Genomic DNA, 25,612 nt, shown 5'->3' with positions numbered 1-25,612 from the left:
ATGAGTACTAATGGAACCTAACCTAACCTCATAGGCATACCTCATCCCCGTGATTGTTCGTGGGGCTAACATCAATGGTTTTTGGGGTTAACGTCAATGGTTTCATAATTCTTCTTTGTCAAAAAATGAACATTTTTTCGTGAAAAAAGCAAAATAGCACCTTGAAGAATCCTTCACAATGCAGAATAGGTAAGTACGAAAGTTAAAAATGACGAAATAATCGAGTGAGGTGTTGGGACACTATCAAAATTTTACCAAAGAATTTACTGAACATTTCAATCCCAATGACACTAAATATAAATTTCACACTACGAAAACTTCTATCATTATAAAAACAGATACTTTTTAAATGGGGGCATTTTTTCCGGAAATTTGAGAGGAAGTCACATATCAGATTCAATTTACCTAATTTCTCTACCATATCCAGCACAGCATATTGCATAATGCACTGTGTAAACAGAAAAAAATCAAGTTCAATAATCTTCCTCAGTAATTCGGTAAAAACTCTTTCAGGGGGGAATGGGGGCAGTATTGGGAGGAAAACAAACATGACGTTATGATAACCACTGCACACGAAATAAACTAAACAAAGAGAAAATGAGTCAAGTTATTAACAGCTATCTAGTAGGCTACTAGGTTAATACACCGAAAGTTCTGACAACTAAAAATCGAAAAGGTGTATTGTTACAAATTAAGTCGACAACACGGATAGGATGGGTGGAACACAGGCGCGGAGCGTCCATGTAAGCCGTGTAAGCCGGGCTTACACTTTATTAGTTCTAGTAAAATGTATGAAATTATATGGCAAAATTAGTAAAAACTTCAAAGTTCAACTCGGTCCGATACCAGTCTTCGAGATCCTGTTTGTTAGATTGCAACACTTCAGCACCAGGCGGCACATGGGATCTCCCGCCTTCTGCTTGTGGAAAGCTGTAAGCCCTCTGAACGTTGCCTTACAAATTTCTGACCGCGAAGGAGCGGTGCCTACCGTATCTGGATGAAGAGGAGTAAAGGAATATAGGGAGAAGAGCGGGCCAAACCCTACGTTTGTAAACCTACGGCCACAGGCTTACAGCAGCGTTGCAAACCTCATGTTTAGAAAAAGTGTTGTTCATGGACGTCCGCAGTATTTCCACCAGGGAGGATTAAGCAGTTTTTTTTTTTTTTTAGGGGTTGGGGTAAACTAGGTATATTAAAATATACTAATTCAATTTGAAGTTAACATTTTTCTGCAACGCCCTTACAATAATTAACAATTTGATGTGACTGAAATGAAATTGTATGTGTGAAAATGGTTGACATTCATTTTTCAGGAAGTCTCCTTGCCTTGTCCCTTCTGGACATCGATGGTGTCTTTTAAACTCCGAATTGTGCTACATACTACTAAATTGTTCTGTGATTTTCATATTATTAATATTAATTTATAACAAAAACATAAATACAAATTCGAATGGTTCAAGCAACGGCATGGGTTCGACCAGGTTCGGCGTTCTATGTGAAAAGTTTGAGAAAATTCAACCAGAACGAAAATTGGCCCTCTTGTTTTATTTATATCCCAAACTTACAAACGACTTTTTAAACTTGTGCGAGATTTAGCACCATTATGCTTAGGTTGGCTTCACTGAATACGCGTCAGCGAGAGACAGGTCCTGCAAGAGGAGGGGCTCCAGCGTTGTCGGGTATGAATGGTTGACGGCAAAGGAAATTTGAGCCGGTGGTGCTTCAAGGAGGTTTTTTTCCAGGAACAGGGAATTCTGAAGCAAAAATCTAACAGGAAGGGAAAAAAGGAGAAACCTAAAAATGAGCGGGATACGGGAAAACTAGATACACATTGATGTCCTAATTCTTGTTTCTGTTTTTAGCTTGTAGGAGAGCATACACATCAGAAGTATTAAGATCTCTGTTTTCCGTTTATGTATGAACTCAGCTGGTAATAATTGAGCTAAAAAGTGCAAAAATTAATAAATAAATAAATAAATGTTAATGAAAGCTGAAGATTGAACCAATTTTACAAATCTCATGTCAAATGTGAATCAAATATTATTAATTACGTAGTCCGTGCTTCAAACACTCTTCGAACAGCGTTCGAAAAGCCTGTTTATGTTCTTTTAGGTGCTAGATTTGCTTTTACATTATCCTAAGAAAGCACTTACATGTCCTTTGATAGAAATTTCTGAATATGTCCCTACAATTAGTGAGCATTTCTTTTACAATTAATATTGTTTTTTTTTTTTTTTTTTTTACTAAATATAGGGAATTTTAAGGCAAGGGAGGGAATTTATTTATATCCGAAAGGGATATTCCCCTCACAGTCCGAAAGATCACTGCTTTGAGCAATGACCAATTTTGGATCTGGTTTCTTTTTGTTTCCGCGTTCTTGTTGTCGAGGTATTGCTTTTGCGAATTCCATCTATTCAAAGTGGACTGTCGGTCCTGTGCTGTTGTGTGTTAGTGAAGTGCATTATGGATTAAAACGAGTGTGATTGTGCGGTGGGGTGGAGAACTTGGTGCAGACGCCGTTATCCAGCAAGGATTTTGCTGCCAAGAAGAAACTTGTGGATGTAGGTAGGCCCACCCCTTCCTTCTCTAGCAGGCATAGTAACAGAAACGAAAAATAAAGTGCGCCGATTTTGTGATTCAGGGTACGAAGCTGATACTTGGTTATGCGGTTGTAAAAAGTATTCTGCACTTTTCTGTTTCCGTTTCTTTATTATTATTATTATTATTATTATTATTATTATTGTTCATTTTATCTAACTTTGCATATTTTTTATCGTTACGTTACTCATTGTGATAGGAAAAAGACTGACTTATTTATCAGTTGAAATGTAGGAGATACACAGCCTAGCAAAGAAAACACCAATCCCAGAGATTTATCCAGAATTTTTAATTTGGTGAAAAATTCTAGGGAAGTGTTCTGAAAAAATGGGGGGTGGGGGGTCGATGTGTGTGGATAAATCATTAACCATGTCAGTCCAAAAATAAGCACAACGGGAAATAACCTTCATCATGATAGGCTTACACTGTTGGAAAGGTCACGCTCCGCCACTGGTGGAACATATTGTGTAACATGTAAAAATAATGACCAAACTATATTCGCTACACGTATGAAATAATTACACGATCATATCACTCAATACCATAATTCGTATGGCGGGAATTTGTTGTCACACACTTCTACAGAACTTTTCGTTCCAACCAGTATGTGTCAGCATAACAACGTAAGCATGCAAAAATGTTTACATGTAAAGTACAAAAGTTACCTAACCTAAAAATTAACTAATTTTATTCAACATCAATCTGTCTTGCAAAGAAAGAATGTAAACAGGTTATGTTATACACGTAGACGAGTTTTTCTCGATAATAAGTATGTTTTTTCATGTAAACATCATTATTCAACATATTCAATACATTGGTTATGCAACTTGTATGACGATACCATACTGTTTGAACGAACAACCTGGTTTCGCTACATGTTTCTGATGATATACAACTTGGAGCCAAGATATAACAACGCGTAAACTAGATATACTTCGACAGACAAAGGAAAACGACAACAACACTACCTCCATTTTCTCAAACGTTCACGCACTCAATATTGCCGCCACGTACTTGAAAATGTTACCAGAACGACTCAACAGTACCATGGGACGGTGTTGGGTTGCTTTCAAAAACGACGCCGTTGAACCAGTTATGCAGAATCAAACAGCATGAACTTCTTTAGAAACTTGTTGTTGCTCTTCAAGTTAGCAACAAACATCCTTAGCCACAGAGCTAACTTCTTTTTTTAGGACCCCTTCCCCCAAAATAAACATTCCATGTTATAGATTGGCAATTTTCTCCTTGTAGCGGGGTCTCCGAGATTGTCCATCAACATGTTTATTCTCATTATTTTACGCAATGAGTGCAAGAATTGAAACAAAACACCAAACAATCTGCGAATACCTCTGCACAAAGTATGGAGGAAGACACGCTACGTCCACCCCCTTTCCCCTCAATGAAAAAAAATAATCTGCGGAAGTCCATGCTACTAGTATTGAATAAAATACAAATATTCTGGCGATTGACGGAAAAATATATCTTTCGCGATTGTCAGACATAATTGCCTACCGCTTACCTATTACCAACAGTCAATGCTTCACAGATAATAGTTCAATATTTATTGTTAAAAAAAAGTTCTTTACAATTAGTTTACAAACTAAAATTAATGAAATGCCACTTTGCCTTGAAGACAAATGTAAACCAACTTTTCTATGTACAAAGAAAGGACCAGAACTAGGTAGACTTACATGGTGGAGTGGTTAGCATAGCGCTACGACGCCAGAGGTAACGGGTCCGAATCCCGGCCCGAGTGATCTTTGCGAGTGTCGCTTTATCAATTTCACCGCTCATCCTAATGGTCGCGATTCAACCGCCGGCCTTGATGGCTTAGCACAGCGCGCTACGCCGACAGGGGGTTCGTGGTTCGAATCCAGGCCGGGAAACGGGTGAGATGACTCATGGTCACGATTAGCCGAAAGTGGTACAAAGACCACGCTACATAAAAATCATCAATTTAGGCACGAAGTTAGGTTCAATGCGATCTGGGATTCGCTTCAAGTATTTCTTTTAAAAAACGCGAAAAAAATGGCTAATTAAACAAATAGAGCACTCTACTTTTCTCGTGAATAACAATGGAAAATGCAACGAGTAGGGTACATCTTGTAACCTATTGGAAAAATGATTTATTCAAAACAGAAAATACTCTCTCGTTTGAAGAGTTTATTACTGCTGTCTTCCTCGATTGTTTAGGGTAGGGTATAAAAACTGACACTCAGGAGTCATTGTTTGGCAATTTCACCGAAAACTCGATTGGTGAAAGTATTCAGTTGGCTCTCGGACACTTAAAAAAAAATATTAGCGTCCCAATCTCTGAATTACTGGGGAGGGGTGGGGGTATTCAAGGGCGCCCGCAGGATTTCTTATCAGGGGGTGCAGTCACAGAAACGTATTAATATTATTATTATTATTACATGACTACTACTTATGTTTTTTTTTAAAAAAAACATTTGTAATTTCCATATTCTGTATACAATTTGCATAACTGTAAACTTAGCATTAATTCATGTAGGTCAAAAAGCGGCTTTTTAGTTAGATAATCAGCGTAAAATAGACAAAGTAGGGTGACCAGACATACTCTTTTTAAGAGTATTATACTCTTTTAGAGGTTCATATACTTTATACTCTTTTCAATTTGCAAAAATCCCCAAATATACTATTTTCCTTGCTATTTAATTTCATCCATTATTTTACGCGTAAAAATGCCTTAAAATCCACAGAAAGAAAAGAAACAATGATGGGTAAGTGGAGGTCAGTACAGGCTGAGTCAAATTTAAAAGTGATTGTGCCTCTTATAAAATTCTTGTTTACTCTGCCTGGTACAAATGTTGATTGTGAAAGACTCTTCAGTGTTATGAAAACTTTTTGGCGAAAGGAAAAAGTACACTCCTGGTGTCAACACTTGAACAAGTAATGAAAGTGAAATTCAATGTGGACATGACCTATAAAAGTTTGGACTGGCAATAAAGGACGACTTGAACATACTCAAGCAAGCAAAATCATCCCAGAAGTATGAATGATGGATGGTGCCCATTGGTGAGGAAGTATTTGTAATTAGCTAATTACATTAGACCCATAAGTAATTTGAATCTGTAGAGTGTAGGCCTATTTTATAGGGGCCATAATAGAAGCAATAACAAATACTAGCCACCCTTATTTTCGTTTTCTTTTTATGTTCTATGTATGCCCACCTTCAACCTATAGACTATACTCTTCTTGGTCAAAAAATATCTGGTCACCCTAGACAAAGCTTAAATTTAACCCTATTTCTCATAATAATATTAGTTGCTATGCATTAACTTATGGCCTGTAAGTTACAGAAAAGAATACTTTTTTTTAAATAAAATATATCTACAATTTCACCATTCGAATTACATTAACACTTTCCAGAAATCTCAGAGGGGGGGCAAGTGTTCCCTTGTGGATGCTCATGGTGGTATTCTCTCTCATTTTGCCAATACCTTACTTATACATATTTCTTCTCTAGATTATTGGTAGGATAATATCAAGGTTATTAGAAGTATAGGATTATATGCCCCTGTTAATGGCATTGTGTTAAAACTTGTATTTTCAAATTTGAAATCCTATAATTAGCATTTGTTCATTGAAACCAGAAATACATATGTAAAGAATTCATTAGCTTGAATTTTTATTTTCACACCATCAGCCATACATAATGTTGATAAATTTTAAGTTATGGAAATTGTGGCAAAAGATTATAGTGCATGTAAAATGCATTTAGATATTGCAAGATTCAGGGCATAAGGTTTCCATTATTAATAATGTACAATATCATTATCTTCACAATGCATTTCCACTGAAAATAGCGGAAGGGGCAGTCAACAATTTCCTGTTTAATATACTTAAGCTCGGGAGAGGACTAAAAAACACACACATCTCAACTATAAATCAAATATACAGGATATATTGAAAAAAAAAAAACTTTGGGTAATCTTAAGGCCCACTTTATACGGAAATTTCCCTTAGCATTTTTGCTAGAATAAATGCTTCCAAAAAACTTATAGTATTTGTTTTATAGCAGACAATACTTTACACAGAAGCATTTCCTGTAACATTCGGGTTAGAATATGCAATGTGAAACGTGCAGAGAATGTTAGATAATTTATACAGCACAAAAGGTATACGAGATGAGCCAGTGCCCAGTGTTTACAATTAAAACAACTATTCTTCCATACATGTAATAGGTGTATGTATTTAAGCAGCACCATTGATTTGTAGCTAATACCTTTTTGGAGGAAATGTTATTCCTCTCGGCTGAATGGTTACACACTTTTAAAAAGTGAACTGATACATTATTTATATACCATGCAGCTGCCATTACATCTACACTAGTGACATAGAGCTCGCTTCTGATTGGTTATATGCTACGGAAATAGGACTGATTCTATCCTTGGAAAATGCCTTAAGATTTTTCACTTAACATGATAGCATTTTGGTCATGGCATAATGTTAAGAAAAATACTTTCGTCTGAATAGATAAAAAATCTTGTCCCCAAGAAGTTTCTTCAGCTTCCAGTTTCAGGACACACGGTGATCTTGGTTGTCTTCAAAGCTCTTCGTCAACCTCTCTCTTGAAAACAAATATGGAGTGTCTGAACTGGAAAATTCTTCACAGATGAGCTCACAAATACAAAGAAAATGGCTCCTGGCAGATTTGTAGCTGTAAGATATAGGAAACTCAAACACTGTGATATAATTCAATTTAATATACCACAGTGTGAGTTCCTACATCTGACAGCCTTGCATGCAGACGTTCCCATCAAGAAGAGCATCTTCTCCATGTAGGAACTACCTCTTTGCATATTCACTTTCAGACTTTATGTACATACACTATATGATGAAAAGTATCCAGACAAGTTAATATCACACTGTTTCCTTGGCAAGCACTGCACCACTTTGGCAAGTATGGTGGTGATTTTGTTACATGATGAACCTTGCTGTCATACTTTCAAACAGATGCAAGGTTTCCTGGGAAGAGTTGATTCAGGGTAGGTAGTAATATTCTAATTTGTTCTATAAGGTCGGGTTTGGAACTCTTGGGCAATTTATTTCACTTTCTCAACATTTTTTTTTTTTTTTTTTTTTGCTGCAAACTAAGCTGGTAATAGCATCCATAATGTAGGAGGGAAAGAAAAAAAATCCACTCAAACACGAATGCTCATCGGAGGATGTCGAAGTAAGGTGCCATGCATTCTCGATCTATGCTATTAATTACCAATTATAGTGGAACCACAGGCAAAAAAATCCTGTGCAGACCCGTGACTCCTGTGCACCCTACTCCCACGTGGAGGGGAGGGGCAGAGTGGAGCATGCTTCCTTATGGCCCGAGATGAGCGGAAGAAGGGGGGGCACGGAGACTATTCACCGAAGGTTCTTTTGTTTGTGGTCGCTCTATAGTCACATACAGTTGACATTACCACTAACTCGAATGAAACATATGTACAGTATTAAACCAGCACCAGGTAAAAGAGAAGATGCACGAAGGCTTCTTGCCGAAGGTTGTTTCTTTTGTGGCCACTTTATAGCATGTAACAGAAGTTAGTGAAAATATCAGTTTTTCAATGTGCAGTCAAATGGGAAAATGCCAAACCATTGACATTCTGCCAACAGATCAGACAACAGTGGGGTTGGTCAGTGAAAACCAAGGATATTGGCAAACCAGCTGCTGTCTATTGCCAAAGTTCTCCGTACCATTGTTGAAAGGATCAACAGCATCTGCAAACAAACACATCTTGTGCCTGTACAATTGATCTTTTTCAGATAAAAAGTCAAATCTGTAGTTCTTGCATTACTAAAATTCAAATACCAGCCCTACACCAAGCAAGGATAAACATTAACTGAACAGGTCAATTCTTTGGGCAATGTTCATATATTTGCAGAATCAACTAAATATACACCAATCTATAGAGGCCACCACCAAAAAATCATTAACCGTTTAACAAAAATTATGCAAGAATCATCAGAAATGTAAAGGTTTCTTAAAATAATTTCCAGTGATTTAATAAATATTTCTCATGAACTCATGAAACAATTAGTTGATATATTGCTGATAGTACTGGGATAAAATCCATTTTCCTGTAAAGAAGAAAAAAATTATGTACTAAAACTACACAAGTAAATCAGTTAGTCCAATAATAAATTTGGTATAGTCAATTGAATTCCAAATTTTAGGTTTTTGAAATCAGAGTAACTTGCTTACCTGTAAGGAAAAGCTGCAGACTTTGTCCTGCAAGGGTAAATGAAAATCATATATACATATATATATATATATATATATATATATATATATATATGGCTAGGAACATCAAGTTGCCATATACAGAGTGATTCATTGAAGTGTAGACAGCTGTGTCAGTGTTTGAGCTATTTGCAAGCAAGGTTCTTGCGGTTGTTTGTCGGGATCGTAGAATGTCGATGAAACAAGTGCACAACAGTTTCTGTAATTATTTTACTTACCAGATCTATGAAAGAAGCTGTTCAAACTAGATGAATACAATGCGCACACAATTTTGATACATCTTTATTAAGACACACAATAACTGAGGTCCTGAAAATAGACATGAGACTGTAAAGTGATGTGTCCTTGTTTTGTACTGTGTGGCCTTTTTATTAGTGTGGTGACTGAAGTGATAGGGTGCCTGTTACATATTGTGTTCATCCTAATGTATTCAACCCCACAGTTTGTTATGGATTGGATTGATTTGGTGTTTTAAGTCCACTTTATGCTCAGTAAGGCTAATCGGGACTGGACCTAGAGTTTAAAGTGAGATCCAAACCACTATGTGCCTCCACCGGGAATCGAACCTGGGACTCCTTGATTACAAAGTGACAACACTACCACTGTGCCACCGGGGAGGCCGACAGTTTGTTATGGCTCAGCAAATGTCTTCTACTGCACAGCATGTATTTATTTGATTCATACGCAGTCCGTCCAGAGGGAAACGTGACTAATGAGAAATGAAAGACAAGACTTTGTGGACTGTTAGTTTACAATACATGCACTGAAGCAGTTGTAGAACTTTGTAAAGCAGTCTTGCTACTCCTGTTTCGGAATTTCCTCCAAAATCGCGGTTGAAGGAAGCCTTTTGGATGTCTGGAATAGTGTCGAAATGCCTTCCTTACATGCCAATTTCAGTTTTGGAAATAGCCAGAAGTCGCATGTAGCTCAGTCTGGAGAATAAGGGGGTGATCGAGCTCCACTATCCCTCTTTTGGCCAAGAACTGTCATACCAACCTGCTCTTGTGCATGGGTGCATTGTCCTGCAACAGAAACCACGAGCCTTGTTCCCGATATTCAGGCCAAACTCTACAAATCCTGGCTAATAGACGATGCAAGACACCCACGTAATACTTACTCAGTGTTCACAGTGTGACCCTCTGGAGTGAATTCCTTGTGGATGATGCCTTTGGAATCAAAGAAAACAGTGAGCAGAGTTTTGATTTGGCTCCTCTGCACAGGCACGTATCTAGAGGGGGGGGGGCTTAGGGGCTCGAGGCCCCCCCGAAAGTTTTAGGTTTACACTAGATAAAATGAGTTTTTTTTTGTTTATTGTGGTGTGAAATAAAATAATGTGACAATAATTTAAGGAAAGAAATAATTATCGAGGCAAGACGGAGAATGTTCCTTAACCCTGTTATTGATAATAGCATGTATCGAAGATGGGGCACAGGGGGCTCGACCCTCTCCCCAGGAAATTTTTCACTTTACGTTATATAAAATTAGGATTTGGGCTTCTTGAATAATGTCATGATAATTTGGGAGAAATAATTATCGAGACAAGATGGAGAATGTTCTATAACCCTATTATTGTTTATAGCACGTATCCAAGGTGGGGTTGATGTGGCTCGAGACCCCCCAGGATTTTTTTTTTATTTTACACTAGATGAAATTAGGTTTTTGGCTTTTTGAATAATGTGACGATGATTTAAGGAGATAGACAAGTATCGAGGCAAGACGGAGAATGTTCTATAACCCTGTTGTTGGTAATATTGCACGTACACTTTTCTTGCGCTTTCGGCGATGTCTCAGCGCACTTGAGGACTATGTAGAGACTTGTCAGCATTTGGAAGCTGCACAACAAAGGTAGAGCCACACGTAGGGCGATTCGTTGTAATTTCTAATCTCTGGAAGGCGGGAGAGGGTACGTTCTTGAATGAGAGAAGGAGTCAATTACTGGCGATATTAACGAATCGTTTTATCTGCGGAACGTTCTACAATATAATGAGGATATAAATACGCCGATTCAATTTTTCGATTGATCTGTACAAAGAATCGGTTAATGAGATTTCAGAGGTAAGTGTGACAATTCATACAGTCGATTGGTGATCAGATCAGTCAGCATCCTCTGGTTGCTTTATAAGATATAGTGATTCGAAAATGAAGACATTGACGACAGCAGAACTTCCGGGGCCTCAGAGTAGTGCTAGCTCGGTTCGAGGGCTGAAGAGATCAAGGCCTCTCTCTCTCTCTAAAGTGAATATTTATCAGTGCCGGATATTAAACTGCATAGATCAACTGAAAATCAAAGTTTTGAGTGATGATTTAGTTTTGCCAGAACTAAATTTCGTATTCGCAGTCTGAGAATTTCATGATATAAAAAAATACTTTTGTTTAAGCCTACTGGGTTCGAAACACATTCAAACACTTAACTACCACAAAGAGACAGTGAAAATTTTATGAATGTCGAGAACAGAAAGGAAGATGTTGCATATGTTGACATTTTAGGTGGAAATTGCAGGCTCTACCAGGACACAAATCAGGGCTCTACCAACTGAGCCACCTAGTCATCCTTGACTTCAACCAATTTTTCGTTAAAATGTCTACATAGTACATGTCCTGTGTATATCAAATCGTAAGGTGTTGCCTGTATAGTGAACAAGCACAGAAAATATAGGAGAGAGAAGAAAACTGAGGAGCATTATCACCGGTTGAGGATAATTTTTTTCTGTGGTCAACAAGAGCTACTACTTTGAGGTGACAATGACAGTGGACTAATAAGGGAGATTTCACACCGTGTCACCTGAAGATTAGGTTTGTGCAGCCTTTTGTGTCACTACGGTGTGAAACGTTGCTGTTGATTGGCCCATTCGAATCGACATGTATCGCGTGTCCCTTAGGTCTGAAACATTCCTAAGTCTTGAAAATCCAAGTCACAAGGATGGAAAATTAGGGCCTTGTTAAGGTTAGGTGTGAAGGCAGGCAGACGACAGCACCCTAAAGGACCATATTCAAACCTGCAGGAAGAACGCATCTTACTCCAATCTCCAATACGATAATAAAAGCTTCTGGTGAGTTCATTTTAAAAAATGTGTCCGAGATAAAGAGAGGCATGCCCAGGATTTTCGGAAGGGAGAGGGGTTACGCATACTATTTTTGGTAGTCAGTCCTGATTTTGCCATTTTTCTCCCTGTCTTTGACATTCCTCTTTTCTTTTTCTTTTTTTTTTTTTAAAAAAAAAAGGAATACGGGGTCAAATGGGGTTATTACCTCACCAACCCTCCCTTGGGCACGTCACTGGAGATAAATGAGTAAGCATTTGATCATACTGGGAGACGAAACACTAGATGTGTTGGGAAATGAAGGGTTTTCATTATGCATTAATTGTTTCGTGATCCACCTGTATTCGAGAAGACTTCCTTTGTTTCGTGCCGATATATAACAAGACAGCGGAAGCTGTGACAGGCATTTTTGAACACTTGTGAGTGCTAAGGCCTGAATCTGAACAATTTGGTGGGTTTCGGCTTTAATAAGAGCTGAAAAATGGGAGGACAAGACACGTTAGTGGTGTTCAGGCTCGAATCAGAGAGAAATATTCGAGAGCTGTCTGTGTCCAGTTCGCAACCCACAATTTGAATCTAGCGTTGTCGAGTGGATTGCCCATCCCGTGCATGTGTAACAGCTTCGTAGAAACACTCAAAGATACCATAGATGTTTTTATACCTGATGAGAAGAAATGGACAAACACACATACTGAGATGGTTCCGGCACACATTATTAATGCATGGAAACAGAGGAGTCGAGTGGTAAAAAATGTTCCGATGTCACGTTCTGATTAAAATGATAGGCTTACAGTGGCAACGATTTAAGGGATAGTTGCTCCCCATTTTTTATTTTTCTGCTTCAAAATTATGACCTCTTAATGCTAAGCCTTGGCTACCAAGAGAAAGTCAACTTTCCTTGCAACGCCCTCCACCCCCTGCCCCCCCCCCCCCATTTTGGAACCCAATTGCCACCGCTGGTCTTAAACATACAATTGTGAGGTTCTTACTATACCCCTTAAAAAAATGGTGTTGAGGCCCCCCCCCCCCCCAAAGGAATTCCTGGATACGTGCCTGCCTCTGCATGCACACTTTCTTCAGTTTTGGAGAGCCTAGACCCTTCCATTCTGAGGTCTGACACTATGTGAGTGGTTCGCCTGACATGAATCCTGGATCCCCATCAGCTGCTTGTTTCATGCCTTTGCAGTGTTCCACTCTGCAATGTTTCTGTTCGTCGCCGAGTGTGTGTGTGGCACAAACTGTGCACAGACCTTCCGTTTGCCCAAATGTTCGGTTAGAATGACATGGACTGTGACTTCGGAATTCCAGTGAGATCCCCAAAGAGCCTTGCAGATGCACAACAATCCTTGCGTACAATCTACGCCATTTTTTGGACATTTTTGTCAGTTTGCATACTCACTGAGAGTCCTGGTTGTGGATTGTCGAAATGTGTCGCTACGTAGTACATATACTTCTCCATAGATGGCACTGGTGATTCCATGGAAAAAAAATCAGTCACCTTTCCCACTGGACGGACTGTGTATGTGTAACTCAACTGGCATGTTAGTTCAAAGGTGATTTCAAACTAGATTCCCAGGTGTAAACGTTCCATGCTGCAAATAAATCACTCTTTAAACTAGTTATGGAAACTTGCATGTTTCACAGCCTACAGTGCTCTGAGTGTGTTCCTAGCCGAGCACGAAAACACTGATGCGGCAGTCTATACCTCAATGGATCGCTCTGTAGAATATTTTCTTAATACAAGTTATAATCATTTTCAACATACTACAGTAGAACACCATAAATACCAACACTACAAAATTTGTAGCTCTTCCATTGTATCCAAAAACATTAACATAATACAGTTGTGGTCCTTAATAATTTAAGGTGCAGAAAACAGTATCTCACAGATACACAAAAACGCACAAAGAAAACATATTTTGCTTGATTAGAAGCAAGTTCAGAATTATTTCTGATTTGATTGAATTTCTATTATGTGATAAAAAATTGTATTCTTAAATGTAAGTATGAAACCAGGTCCCTTGCACCGGCGGCAAAAAGCCGAACAAGGTAAATTTCAGAATTAATTTGTCTGTGCATGAACGATGCTAAATCTGGTGGTTACTTCCCACCATCGATGCTAAATCCTAAATTTCTCATTAAAAATGTATTTAAGTCTCTATTAATCAATAATAATCAATTGGACGTGATTTTATATTTTATTCCTCGCCTTTCACTTCTTAAACATGTAGGCTATAAGAAAAATCGTGTTTTGTAGTCACTGTTTATTTATACACGACATCACATACGAATGTGATGTCGATTGAAAAATTGACGAACTTGAAATAAAAAGCTTCAAGAATTACTGGAAATAAAAAGTACAACTAAAATTTGCTATCTGTGCATCGTTCTAATCCAAGAAGGGGAATTCAGAGCTGATCTTTATAAAGGAAATCTTGAAAGGTTAGTTAGTTATGAATTGTGCTCACTCTTATGTGGGGCCTGTGTATTTACAGTGTAAAAATGATTTTGTTTATTGGGAAAAGTTGTCAATGGGATCATATGCGTATCATATGTTGATTAATATATGTGAACGGGTAATGGCGCAGATTGTGTAATGTAATGATATTTACAAGTTTCACAGGAAAAGGAAGGCATCGTGAATACTGGAAATCACCATTGAAATAATTTTAAAGTTCAGAAAAACAATTTGTCCATGTTAAAGATGCAGAAAATTGTAATGTGTGAGTACTAATGATGCATTGAATCGTATGTTGCGCGATTACTCGTGCTCCTAATTGCTGCTTTCGATTTTTTGTTTCCACATTGAAAACATTATAAACTTTAAGAGATCATGGAAAGTTTGTAAATACTTAGGCGATGAAACCTACCAATATTTAGACGATGAAACCTATCACACTTAAAATGTACCGATTGTTACAACAATCACATAGGAGCATAATTATAATGCTAAAATCACTCAAATACATAAAAGTTCATCAATGTGTACTTATATACCTACACAAATAGAATTCGATTCAGCTTTAGTTCAAACGTACAGTTCCCTTATTTCCTTCAGATTCATGTTGCATCTTACTATATTTAACTCTTTGGTGTTGAACCCAAGTTACGTTAGCCCCATCTAGTTCGCTGCACTTGTTGACACTCAGTGTAGTGCAGGTGAACTCCGGTGTCAGGTTGGTGCAAGGAAATGCTCTTTGACGAACTAGACATAGTGGTGTTCAAGTTTAGAAAATTCAACAAATGCCTGTCTGCTGCTTAAAACGTTCATTTGATTAATTAGCATGAAACGTGTCTGCTTCAAATAGAACAGTTAAAAGAAGATAATATTGTTATAAAAAAGAAATTAAACGAATCACAATTGCAATTAGATGAATTAGAGCAATATGGGAGAAGAAACACATTGGAAATATGTGGTGTTCCTGTTAACCAGAATGAAAATCTGTTTGAAGTTGTAAAAAATGTAGGGCGAGTATTAGATATTGAAGTTCATAATCAAATGATAGACACCTGTCATAGATTAAAGAAGCCTCCTCAACAAAAATCTGCAGCCATCATTGTTAAATTTGTTAGGCGAGTAGATAAGGATAAATTTATGGAAAGAAGAAAAGTAAAAAGAAATGTAAATTGACTTCATTTGGGTTATACTAACTAGCAATGATATGGTATACATTAACCAAAGTATCACCCCCCCCCCCCCTTAGAAGGAAATTATATAGCGAAGCCAGGTCAATTAAACAGGAAAGAAACTATGCCTATGTATGGGTTGACAATTCTGGAAATATAAGCTTGAGGAAGAGAGAGGGTGACAAGGATGTATATGTAGTAAGAACAACTGATGACTTAGATAACTTGAAACAATAAATGGCTTCGGAAAAATGTAATGAACTATCTGCCTACTACCAGAATGTTAGAGGGTTAAATACAAAATTACACAAACTATACTCTAGTATATCCATCGAAAATTATGATGTAATCATACTAATGGAAACTTGGTTAAATGTAAGTGTATATGATGAGAGTTCATAGATAAACGGTACAATGGTTATCATCAAGATCGGGTCCATAAGGGAGGGGGAGGTGTCTTGGTTGCTGTAGCAAACAAATATTCTGTTGAGGAATTTAAAATCACTATAGAACATGTAGAAATAGTATGTATCAAATTTATATTTGAATATACAAGTTATTTTTTTTATATCAGTATATTTTCCACCAAAATCACCAATTAAGAAGTATCAAGATTTTTCTGAATTTGTTGAGGAGATTGCTAACCGGCATAGCTTTAATGATCAATTTAATTTATTGGAAGGTGGACCTATTAATACCTCTCTTGCTGATTTTTTTATCAATGGGAAATCTTAAATCTGTCAATCATGTTAAAAATAAAAATGGGAAAACCCTTGATTTATTATTGACAAACATAAGTGATAGCATGACTCTTACTAGAAATTTACACCCGTTGCTTGAGGAAGACCACCACCACCCGTCACTACTTATTCAGGTCTTTGTAAACAAAAAGGTTACTTGTGTTAAATCAAATCCAGTTACTGTATACAATTATGCAAGGCCAGACTTCTACAATATGTACAAACACTTGGAAAATGAAAAATGGGACAATTTTGCTATTAGCCTTAGACTATTTTTACAAGGTAATTAATGGTGTGATAGACATATATGTGCCGAAAATATCAATATGTAAAAAACGTTCTTATCCATGTTGGAAGAAAAGAAACATACAGAAGAAAGTTGAAATATTCAGATTATTATCAAACTAAATTTGTTGAATTACGTAGAAAACTAAAAAGAATGATACATATAGCATATAAAACATATGTATCAGAAATGGAGAACAATTTAATAAGCAACATCAAACATTTTTGGAATTTTATAAGAAACAAGAAAAAAACAAATAGGAAACTAGCTCATATGATGTATAAGGGTAATAGATTGTAAACGAACATATTAATTACTAATGGTTTTGCTGAATATTTTCAAACACTGTATGCTTCAAATCCTTCAACGTATAACATCATTGAATCCTCCGACATGATAGTATCTCAGTCGTTGGTGGTAGATTCTATCACCAATGCAGAATGCAATGAAGCCATAAAAAAACTGAAATCAACAAATCAAGTGGTCCCGACCAATTGCCAACATACATATTCAAAGGTTGTGCCGAATTATTATGCACCCCTTCGTGTTATATTTACAATATTATTCTAAAAATGCAAAGTTTTCCTGATCTTTGGAAAATCAGTAAAATTTGTCCTGTTTTAAAAAAGGGAGACCCATGCGAAATTACAAATTACCGACCCATTTCACTAATCTCAGCTCCTTCAAAAATATTTGAATATACAAAGGATGTTGCAGAGAAGGTGAGACTAATTCCTGTATAGGAAAACAGATATCTCCATTGGCTAGCAAATGTACTAGGGTGAAAATTTGGTTCATTAGCTGCCAATTGAGACCAAAATGAGTGCAATAGGTCAAAAAGTCATGACTGCGTAGCAGTTAAAAGACAAGCATGTACATGGACCCCTCCAAGAATCATTAAAATGAAACAAAAAAATTACAAACCACAAAATTTTTATTCAGAATCAGCCATATCGAGTAGACGTACATCTTTTTCAAAATAGGCACCATTGACAGCTAAGCAAGCATCCATACGCTCCTGCCACTTTGTGAATGTCTTTGAAAATTCATCGTCAGGTAGCAAACTGAAGAAAACTTGCGCTGCGTTGATCACTTCTTTGTTCCTCATGAAATGACGACCACGTAAAGCGGCCTTTAAAAGTGAAAATAGCCAAAAGTCGCAGGGTGCAAGGTCCGGGATGTATGCTGGATTGGGAAAATTCCTATTTTTCTCTTAATCGCGTAATCCTGAAAAGCCCGTATGGTATGTGGGCGTGCGTTATCGTGGTGCAATATGATGGAGTTCTTTGAATTATGCCCCTTTTTTGCTACGTGCAGGGGCAGAGTCTCAAATACTCCTTGGTAATACTGAGGCTCTACTCAGTTTGTCTTGATCGTCATATGCCTGTTTAAACATTGCATATGTTTCCGCAGCACTTTTCCCTAAACTCCAACAAAGTTTTATGGCATGTCGCTGTTCATCTTGAATTCTCATTGCGAAAAGCAATGTTATACACAAAAACCTGGAGGGGTAAACGAAACATGTTCCACGTAAATCAACACAGCTGCTCACTAACGTGGTTTTGCAACACGTGACAACTTGCTACGGAAACAGAATGAGTCATCCTACACGACGCAACTAGTGCCGAAACCATAGGCAGCGTTGACAAGCCAGGTAAAAATCTGTCTCACCTTCTCTGCGACAGTCTTTGTATATTATATGACAGGATATACAACCATATTAAACCTTATATATCAATAGATCAACATGGTTTTTGTCCTGGAAAATCTACTTCAACTAATCTGGTCAATTTCACACAGACTATATCCGATTCCCTCGATGATAGGAATTCTGTTGATGCAATATATATGGACTTTGCCAAAGCCTTTGATACTCTTGATCACGATGTATTGTTGAGTAAATTGTCTAAGTTTAGTCTCTCATAACTTTCTTACGTTAATATCCTCTTACCTATGCAATCGAATGCAATTTGTGACATACAATCAAGCTAAGTCATACACTTACAAAGTCTGTTCTGGTGTACCACAAGGCTCCAAACTTGGACCATTATTCTTTCTATTATACATCAATGATCTACCCACAATTTTTAAACACTCAAAATGCTTACTTTTTGCTGATGACTTAAAATTGTATAAAGTAATGAAAGATCCAAACGATGCACATAAGTTGCAAAAAGACTTGGAAAATGCACAAAGATGGAGCATCGAAAATAAATTAAACTTTAATGTCACAAAATGTTTTGCAATAACTTTTTCCAGGCAAATCAAACCCAATATTTATCAGTATACAATGAATAATCGTGCATTACAAAGAGTAAATCAGATAAACGACTTAGGAGTTACATTAAATAATAAATTATCTTTTGGAACACACATTGATCAGATTTGTAATGATTCTTATAGAACGTTAGGGTTCCTAATTAGAAGTTCACAAGATATGCATAATGAAAGAGCTCTGACAAGCCTGTTTAATTGCCTTGTTCGAACCAAATTAGAACATGCAAGTGTAGTCTGGTCACCTTACACACAATGTAATAGCAAGAAGATAGAAAGAATTCAGAAGAAATTTGTTCGTTACTTATATTACAAAAAAACACAAAAGATAGTCTTTTCAGGATCTGGTATCATTTAAACAACTACTCAAAGAATTCAATGTTACACCACTGTACAAAAGGAGAGTAGTATCACAACAATTATTTTTATACAACCTCTGACATTAAAGTTCGGTGAATGACCCTGAATATCGAAAGTAGACAAATTCTTAATGAAACCTACCTTACTGTCCTTCGAAGTAGTTCCCTCCCATGGCTATGCACCGTTGAGAACGGCTGTACATGTCCTGGAAACTTTTAGAAAAGTCTTCTTTCGGGATGGTGTTCAAGACCCTCGTCACGTTCCGTTGGATGTCCAGAATATCCTCAAATCTCTGTCCTTTCAAAGTGATTTTGAGGCGTGGGAAGAGAAAGAAATCTGGAGGATTCAGATCCAAATTTCTTGCAATGCATTGCTACAGAGGATGAGAGCTGGTGTGTGAGGTACGACCCTGAAACGAAACGCCAAAGCATGGAATGGCGTTCTCCTGCATCACTTTCGTCGGAAGAAGGTCAAGGAGTAAAAATCACGCATCAAGACGATGCTTATCACTTTCTTTGACAGTGATGGCATGATCTACAAGGAATTCCTGCTGGAGGGAACAACAATTTTTCCGCCTTGGACTTCTTCCGACGGGGTGATGCAGGAGAATGCCATTCCATGCTTTGGCGTTTCGTTTCAGGTTCGTACCTCACACACCAGCTCTCATCCACTGTAGCAATTCATTGCAAGAAATTTGGATCTGAATCCTCCAGATTTCTTTCTTTTCCCACGCCTCAAAATTTGCATTGATAGGTCAGAGATTTGAGGATATTCTGGACATCCAACGGAACGTGACGAGGGTCTTGAACACCATCCCGAAAGAAGACTTTTCTAAAAGTTTCCAGGACATGTACAGCAGTTCTCAACGGTGCATAGGCATGGGAGGGGACTACTTCGAAGGACAGTAAGGTAGGTTTCATTAAGAATTCGTCTACTTTCGATATTCAGGATCATTCACCAAACTTTATTGTCAGAGGTTGTATAACTTAGTCAACGGGCTCGTCGACAGTCCAAGGCTCCTCCAAACATTAAACTTTAATGCTAAGAAGGACATGTTACGATTCAGGCAGCCTTTTTATTACAGTAAATCCGCGACTAGTTTACTATCCTTCGGACACATTTATTTATTTTTACAGAAGAAACTACTTACTGTAATAAGTTCCTGTAGCATTGTTGAACATCGGGAAGGTGTTTTGTGTGATGTGGGATGTTTCATAGCTGAAATTCATTTTGTTCGTTGAAAATTAATTCTCCGACGGAGAATAGCGTTTGGCACGTACACCTTCGTACACCATCACGTGTCGTGACTGTATCATGACACGTCATGATTGTGTTTTGTTCATGTTCATTGGGTATCCAGTGTTTCGAACTGTCTGCGTTTGCAACGAGAGTTAGAAGGATGGCGTGTCGCTAGCCCCACGAACCATTGACGCATGGTTAGGTTAGGCAAACATAGTTAAAATTTGGTGTCGTGGTAGTATCAGGAATATATATATTTGGTTGTGAAACAAAAAAATTCGCGAAAATCGAGTTTCCATTCCGAAAACTAACGCCTTATTTTAGCTTAATTTGCAATTTCTGCATGTTTCCCACTTATTCCAGGACGGATAGCCCCAAAAACCATTCACGGATAGCACCACGAAAGATTACAATTTTCTTCGTAAAACAACGCGAAAAAAAAATAAAAAAGAAATAGATCTGATGAACTTTGTTCACAGGCATTTCTTGGGTTCCGAAGGTTGAAACACTGCATAACAATTGAAAATCGAGAAAAGACAAGCCTGATGCGTCATTATGTAGGAAGGTGTACGTGCCATATTGTGTGTGAGGCGAGCGGAAAGGCTAGGAGAAAGAAGTACTGGTAATGTGAAAAATTGCTCTTACTTTCATCAAAACAACGTCAAAACACCTTCAGGAATGTTCCGCGAAGCAGATACGTAAGTACAAATGTCAAAAATTGACGAAACAAAAAAAATTGAAATGAAACAGTCAGAATGAAATGAATAGAAAATAATGAAATAGTCAGAAACGGTGGAGACTTGGATTTCGCTATGCCATTCATGCAATTCCTGTCTGTCCTTCGAAGAATATCATGAATAAATAATAAATAATTATAGATGTTTTCTGTGTACATGGGTATGTTTGTGAATACAATTATGCCTGTATGTGTGTATATTTGTTCATTTATGAGTATTTACATGTGTATAGTTATAAATGTCTCAGTCTGTATATAGATATGTATCTTGTTCTACCACAGTGAATATGATTTTTGGATTTATGTTCTCTAGAACACTTGTGTTGGTGTTCTTTATTATTGTAGTTCTGCTCTCATTCTTCTTCATTTGTTTTGTATTGTTAGAATTATAATTTTTTAATTGTTTAAAATATATATGTAAGCCTATTGTAATTGGAGCTAAAGCTCTGTTATAGGTGAAATAAATAAATACGAAATAAAAATACTTATTACCACAGATAATACATGGACTATTTTTCATGCACAACGGAATGATTTAAGTGCTGGAATTTCAGGAACTTGTAATTATTTTCCTATGTTGTGCTTCTGGGCTACTACTTCTATGTCTCATAACTTAGATGTAGAAATCATTCAAACATAACATGCATTAACTGAACAATGGTATTTATCCGAATACGGGGGCATTCATTCATATTTCGCATACTCACTAATTTAGGACACTTGATCATGATTCTGTGGTTCAAATTTGTCGCTCAAGTGCTATGAAACTTACGTTTTTTGACAGTGCCTGGTCGCAATTAGCCTTAAACCCCTCTAACGATGCAGGGGTAGCTCCATGAACCATGCACGCGTAGCCCCACGAACCATGCATGGCAAGGTTAGGTTAGGGGTAAACATAGTTAAAATTTGGGGTCGTAGTAATATCAGGAATATATATTTCGTTCTTTAAGTATTCGAAACGCAAAATCTTGTGATAAATAATGAGCAATTGTGCATTGTTGGTTGCAATCACGGACCCCCTTATTTTGTAAGTTCCACACGTGAGCGCCAAATTTTAACTGCAGATTCATGATTAGGAGCCCTAAATTATTGAGTGTGCGAAATATGAACGGGTAAATTTCTTGTATCGGACAAACGGATTTCATCAAATTTACAGGAGAAATTACTTACCGAATGCAGTTTTTTTATAGTTGTGGAAGTTCGGGGAAGTGTTTTCTCGCATCGTTCATTCAATTTTGCTGGTTAATCATCTTTTTTTCGATATAAATGTGTGACCGTTGCACGAGAGCTCTTGCATCCATTTACTTCCAGGTGGATGTAGCCTGTGCATGATGACGTAATCTGGGCCAGTGTTTCCAAACATACGTTTATGTAACTGGTCACACGTTTAAATACGTATGATCAGTTGAACGTGATCAACGTTTTGAAAATGACGTGTGCAGGATGCGCGGATGCTAAATTGAACGAAATGAGTGCTAATGGAACCGAACAGGCCTAACCTAACCTAGTAGGCATACCTCGTCCCCGTGATGGTCCGTGGGGCTATCGTGAGTTTTTGGGCTAACGTCAATGGTTTTTAGGGCTACCCGTGCATGGTTTGTGGGAAATAAGGAACAACAGTAAGTACTCGTTAATGTAGTTAACGTAACATTCTGCATTGCGGAACATTTCTTTAGGTGAAATAATGAATTTGTAACGAAACTAATGTATATTTCTTACATTAACGAGTACTTACTGTTGTTCTTTATTTCTCTCAAACCATCCACGGGTAGCCCCAAAAACCATTGACGTTAGCCTAAAAATTCACGATAGCCCCACGGACCATCACGGGGACGAGGTATGCCTACAAGGTTAGGTTAGGTTCCATTAGCATTCCTTTCGTTCAATTTAGCATATACGGACAACGTCGGCTTCTAGCAGCAGCAATAGCATGTATTGTGCTCTTGTGCAGAAAGCAAATGGCGGCAGCAGCAATAGCTAGTCGGAAATAGATTTTCGTAGAAAACCACATGCATTCGCATTAAAATGGATCAAAACTTCACTCCCGAACACGTTTCCCACATTCGGACAACATCGGCTTCTAGCAGCAGCAATAGCGTGTATTGTGCTCTCGTGCAGAAAGCAAATAGCGGCAGCAGCAATAGCTCGTCGGAAATAGATTTTCGTAGAAAACCACATGCATTCGCATTAAAATGGATCAAAACTACATTCCCGAACACATTTCCGACATTCCTCCTCACCGGTAAATAATGAGCAATTGTGCCGATCGCGGATCACTCAATTTCGCTTATCTTGCACTTTCTACGCGTGGTGGGGTTGAAACATTGCATATGGACTATGGTGGTGAAACTGTGACGGCCATTTCTCGTGTTACGGAAGGGAAGAAGCAACCAAGAAAACTTACTCGATATGTCGCAAATATAGCTATTTTCGGTGAAATTAGCGAAATGTCACCTTCAGCAATGTTTGTCAATGCAGAATACGTAAGTACGAATATTGAAATGAAAAGAAGTAGGAAATTTCAGCTGTTTGTCCGATACGAGAAATTTACCTATGAACGAAATTGGGGAAGTGTCCGGTATTGTAAAATCGCTCCGAATATACTGTTGCACTTATCTTGTGCACATCTTGCAGGTGTAGGTTGTTCAGAGTTCAATCCCCCAAATTTTGCAGTTGAAGTATCTGGCTCCAATTGAAAGCTACAAAATAGTGTTCATGGGACTCGATCTGCTGGTTATAAAACATTCAATAAAAAAAAAAAAAAACTGCTTGCCAGACCATGGGTCTCAAAAATGTATTTAACATGGTTTCTGTTTATATAGAACTGGCAAAATTTATGCATACATACGAAATTTTTATCATGAAAAATTTGACCCGATCGTTTGTAATATTTTGTTGAAATTAATTATTACGTTATGTTATTATTCAGTCAATTTAACCCATTTCATTATATTCATTTCACGGACGAGCACCATCCAGATTGGTAATAAGGGCCTTGCACAAATATGAGCTCTAGGATAATTCGGCAATACAATTCTAAGTGGAACTTTGAAACGTGTACACAGACCAAAATATTTATTTATGTACAATTATACACGAGGTTCTCCACGCATTTAAAAAATTTGCACTTCCCGCCCAAACAATTTAATAGTGTAAATGTTAAGAGCTTCGACATGACTACTATTAAAAAAATAATCAATTACGACATGAGATTCAAATAATAATTTACCGGTACTTACGTTTCTAGCCGGATCTTCTTCAACGCTACCAGCTTGTTAGTCTTTTTGTCTTTGGCCTTGTACACAACCCCATAAGTTCCCTCTCCGATCTTTTCTATTTTTATAAAGTTCTCCATTTTTTTCAACAAAAACACGAACACTTGAACTTGGGTTCACGTAAATGAGAAATAGTTTCACATTCTACAGTGAAAAACAATTATAACCATGCTTTGCAAAATCACAGCTTTCGTACTATCAACCCACAAGCTACCAAACAATCTTTCCCGCGCTTTACATAACTGAGAAGTTCGATTGGTTGCATTAATCATACTTTACAACTAATCATAAATGCAGTTGCCCTTACGAAATGCTAATTAGAAATAAGTGACAACTATCGACGATCAGATAAAATACAGTGATTGTAATCTATGTAAACGCGAATAATGGCTTATGCTTCAATAATTAAGGACGAATGTTACCTGATTTCGCTTGGCACCAACAAAAAAAAAAGTGGCTTGGGCTTCCCTTGCTGCCACAGAATAATCAGATTTGAGAGGGCATACAAGCAACTTCAAAAATGGCGGAATTTTATTTACAAGACAGCCATATACGATAAAAATGAATGAAGTGTCGTCGATATTTATTTTAGCAATACATGTAGAAGCAAAGAGAGTACACATGCATGAGGCATTCATCATGTATGTGTGGAAGTTACTTCCTCGACTTTTAAATTCATCTCCATTACAAGCCTGTGTCAATGATACAAGAGGGTGTAGGGGTCGAGGCCATTTATAGATTAACTGGTCCATCAATTTCGCCTCGGCAAACATAAAGGGGGAAAATATATTAATCAAACACTTTCACAAAATATTTAATTCTTGTGGCATTCGCGTACACAATAAATGTGAATGGGCCCTATAAAAAGGCCTTCAGTGGAATAACCTCTAGGCGAGCCACCATAAGTCTTCCACATTGGATGATCCTCGACAGCAATTTATCTATGCTCAGGGCCAGATTTACCTCTTTGCCGCCCCCCCCCACCCACATACGGTTTATCAAGAATGAAAAAAATCATTATTTTCTGTATTGTTTACTATTAACGGCATGCAGGATTAATTAAATGATAGGTACATACAGTATATAACATTCTTATTCGTACACATGGATTTTCAAAGAAAATGATTTAATATCCGAAAGGAAATACACTCTTTTGAAATTGTTTCTTTACAATTCA

The 25,612-nt window shown here is 37.5% G+C and overlaps 1 protein-coding gene across 2 annotated transcripts in view; it reads right to left on the bottom strand.

The window, feature by feature from the left end:
• LOC145992548 (cyclin-dependent kinase 2-like) overlaps window positions 1-24,860 on the bottom strand; it is a 50,825-nt gene extending 25,965 nt beyond the window's left edge. The window contains exons 1-2 of one of the 2 annotated variants that reach the window (XM_083128904.1): window positions 24,400-24,860; window positions 8,819-8,845 (exon numbers count right to left, since the gene is read on the bottom strand). In XM_083128904.1, coding sequence (XP_082985030.1) covers window positions 8,819-8,845; window positions 24,400-24,515 — 143 coding nt within the window. In that variant the 5' untranslated portion in view covers window positions 24,516-24,860. The remainder of the gene's footprint in view (window positions 1-8,818; window positions 8,846-24,399) is intronic. The other variant, XM_083128912.1, reaches the window with a different exon arrangement.
• Between the last annotated feature and the right edge of the window lie 752 nt (window positions 24,861-25,612).

Source organism: Lepisma saccharinum, chromosome 1 (assembly GCF_977018435.1).
Source record: "Lepisma saccharinum chromosome 1, izLepSacc3.1, whole genome shotgun sequence".
Taxonomy (NCBI): Eukaryota; Metazoa; Arthropoda; class Insecta; order Zygentoma; family Lepismatidae; genus Lepisma; species Lepisma saccharinum.
This window is presented reverse-complemented; position numbering and strand designations above follow the sequence as displayed.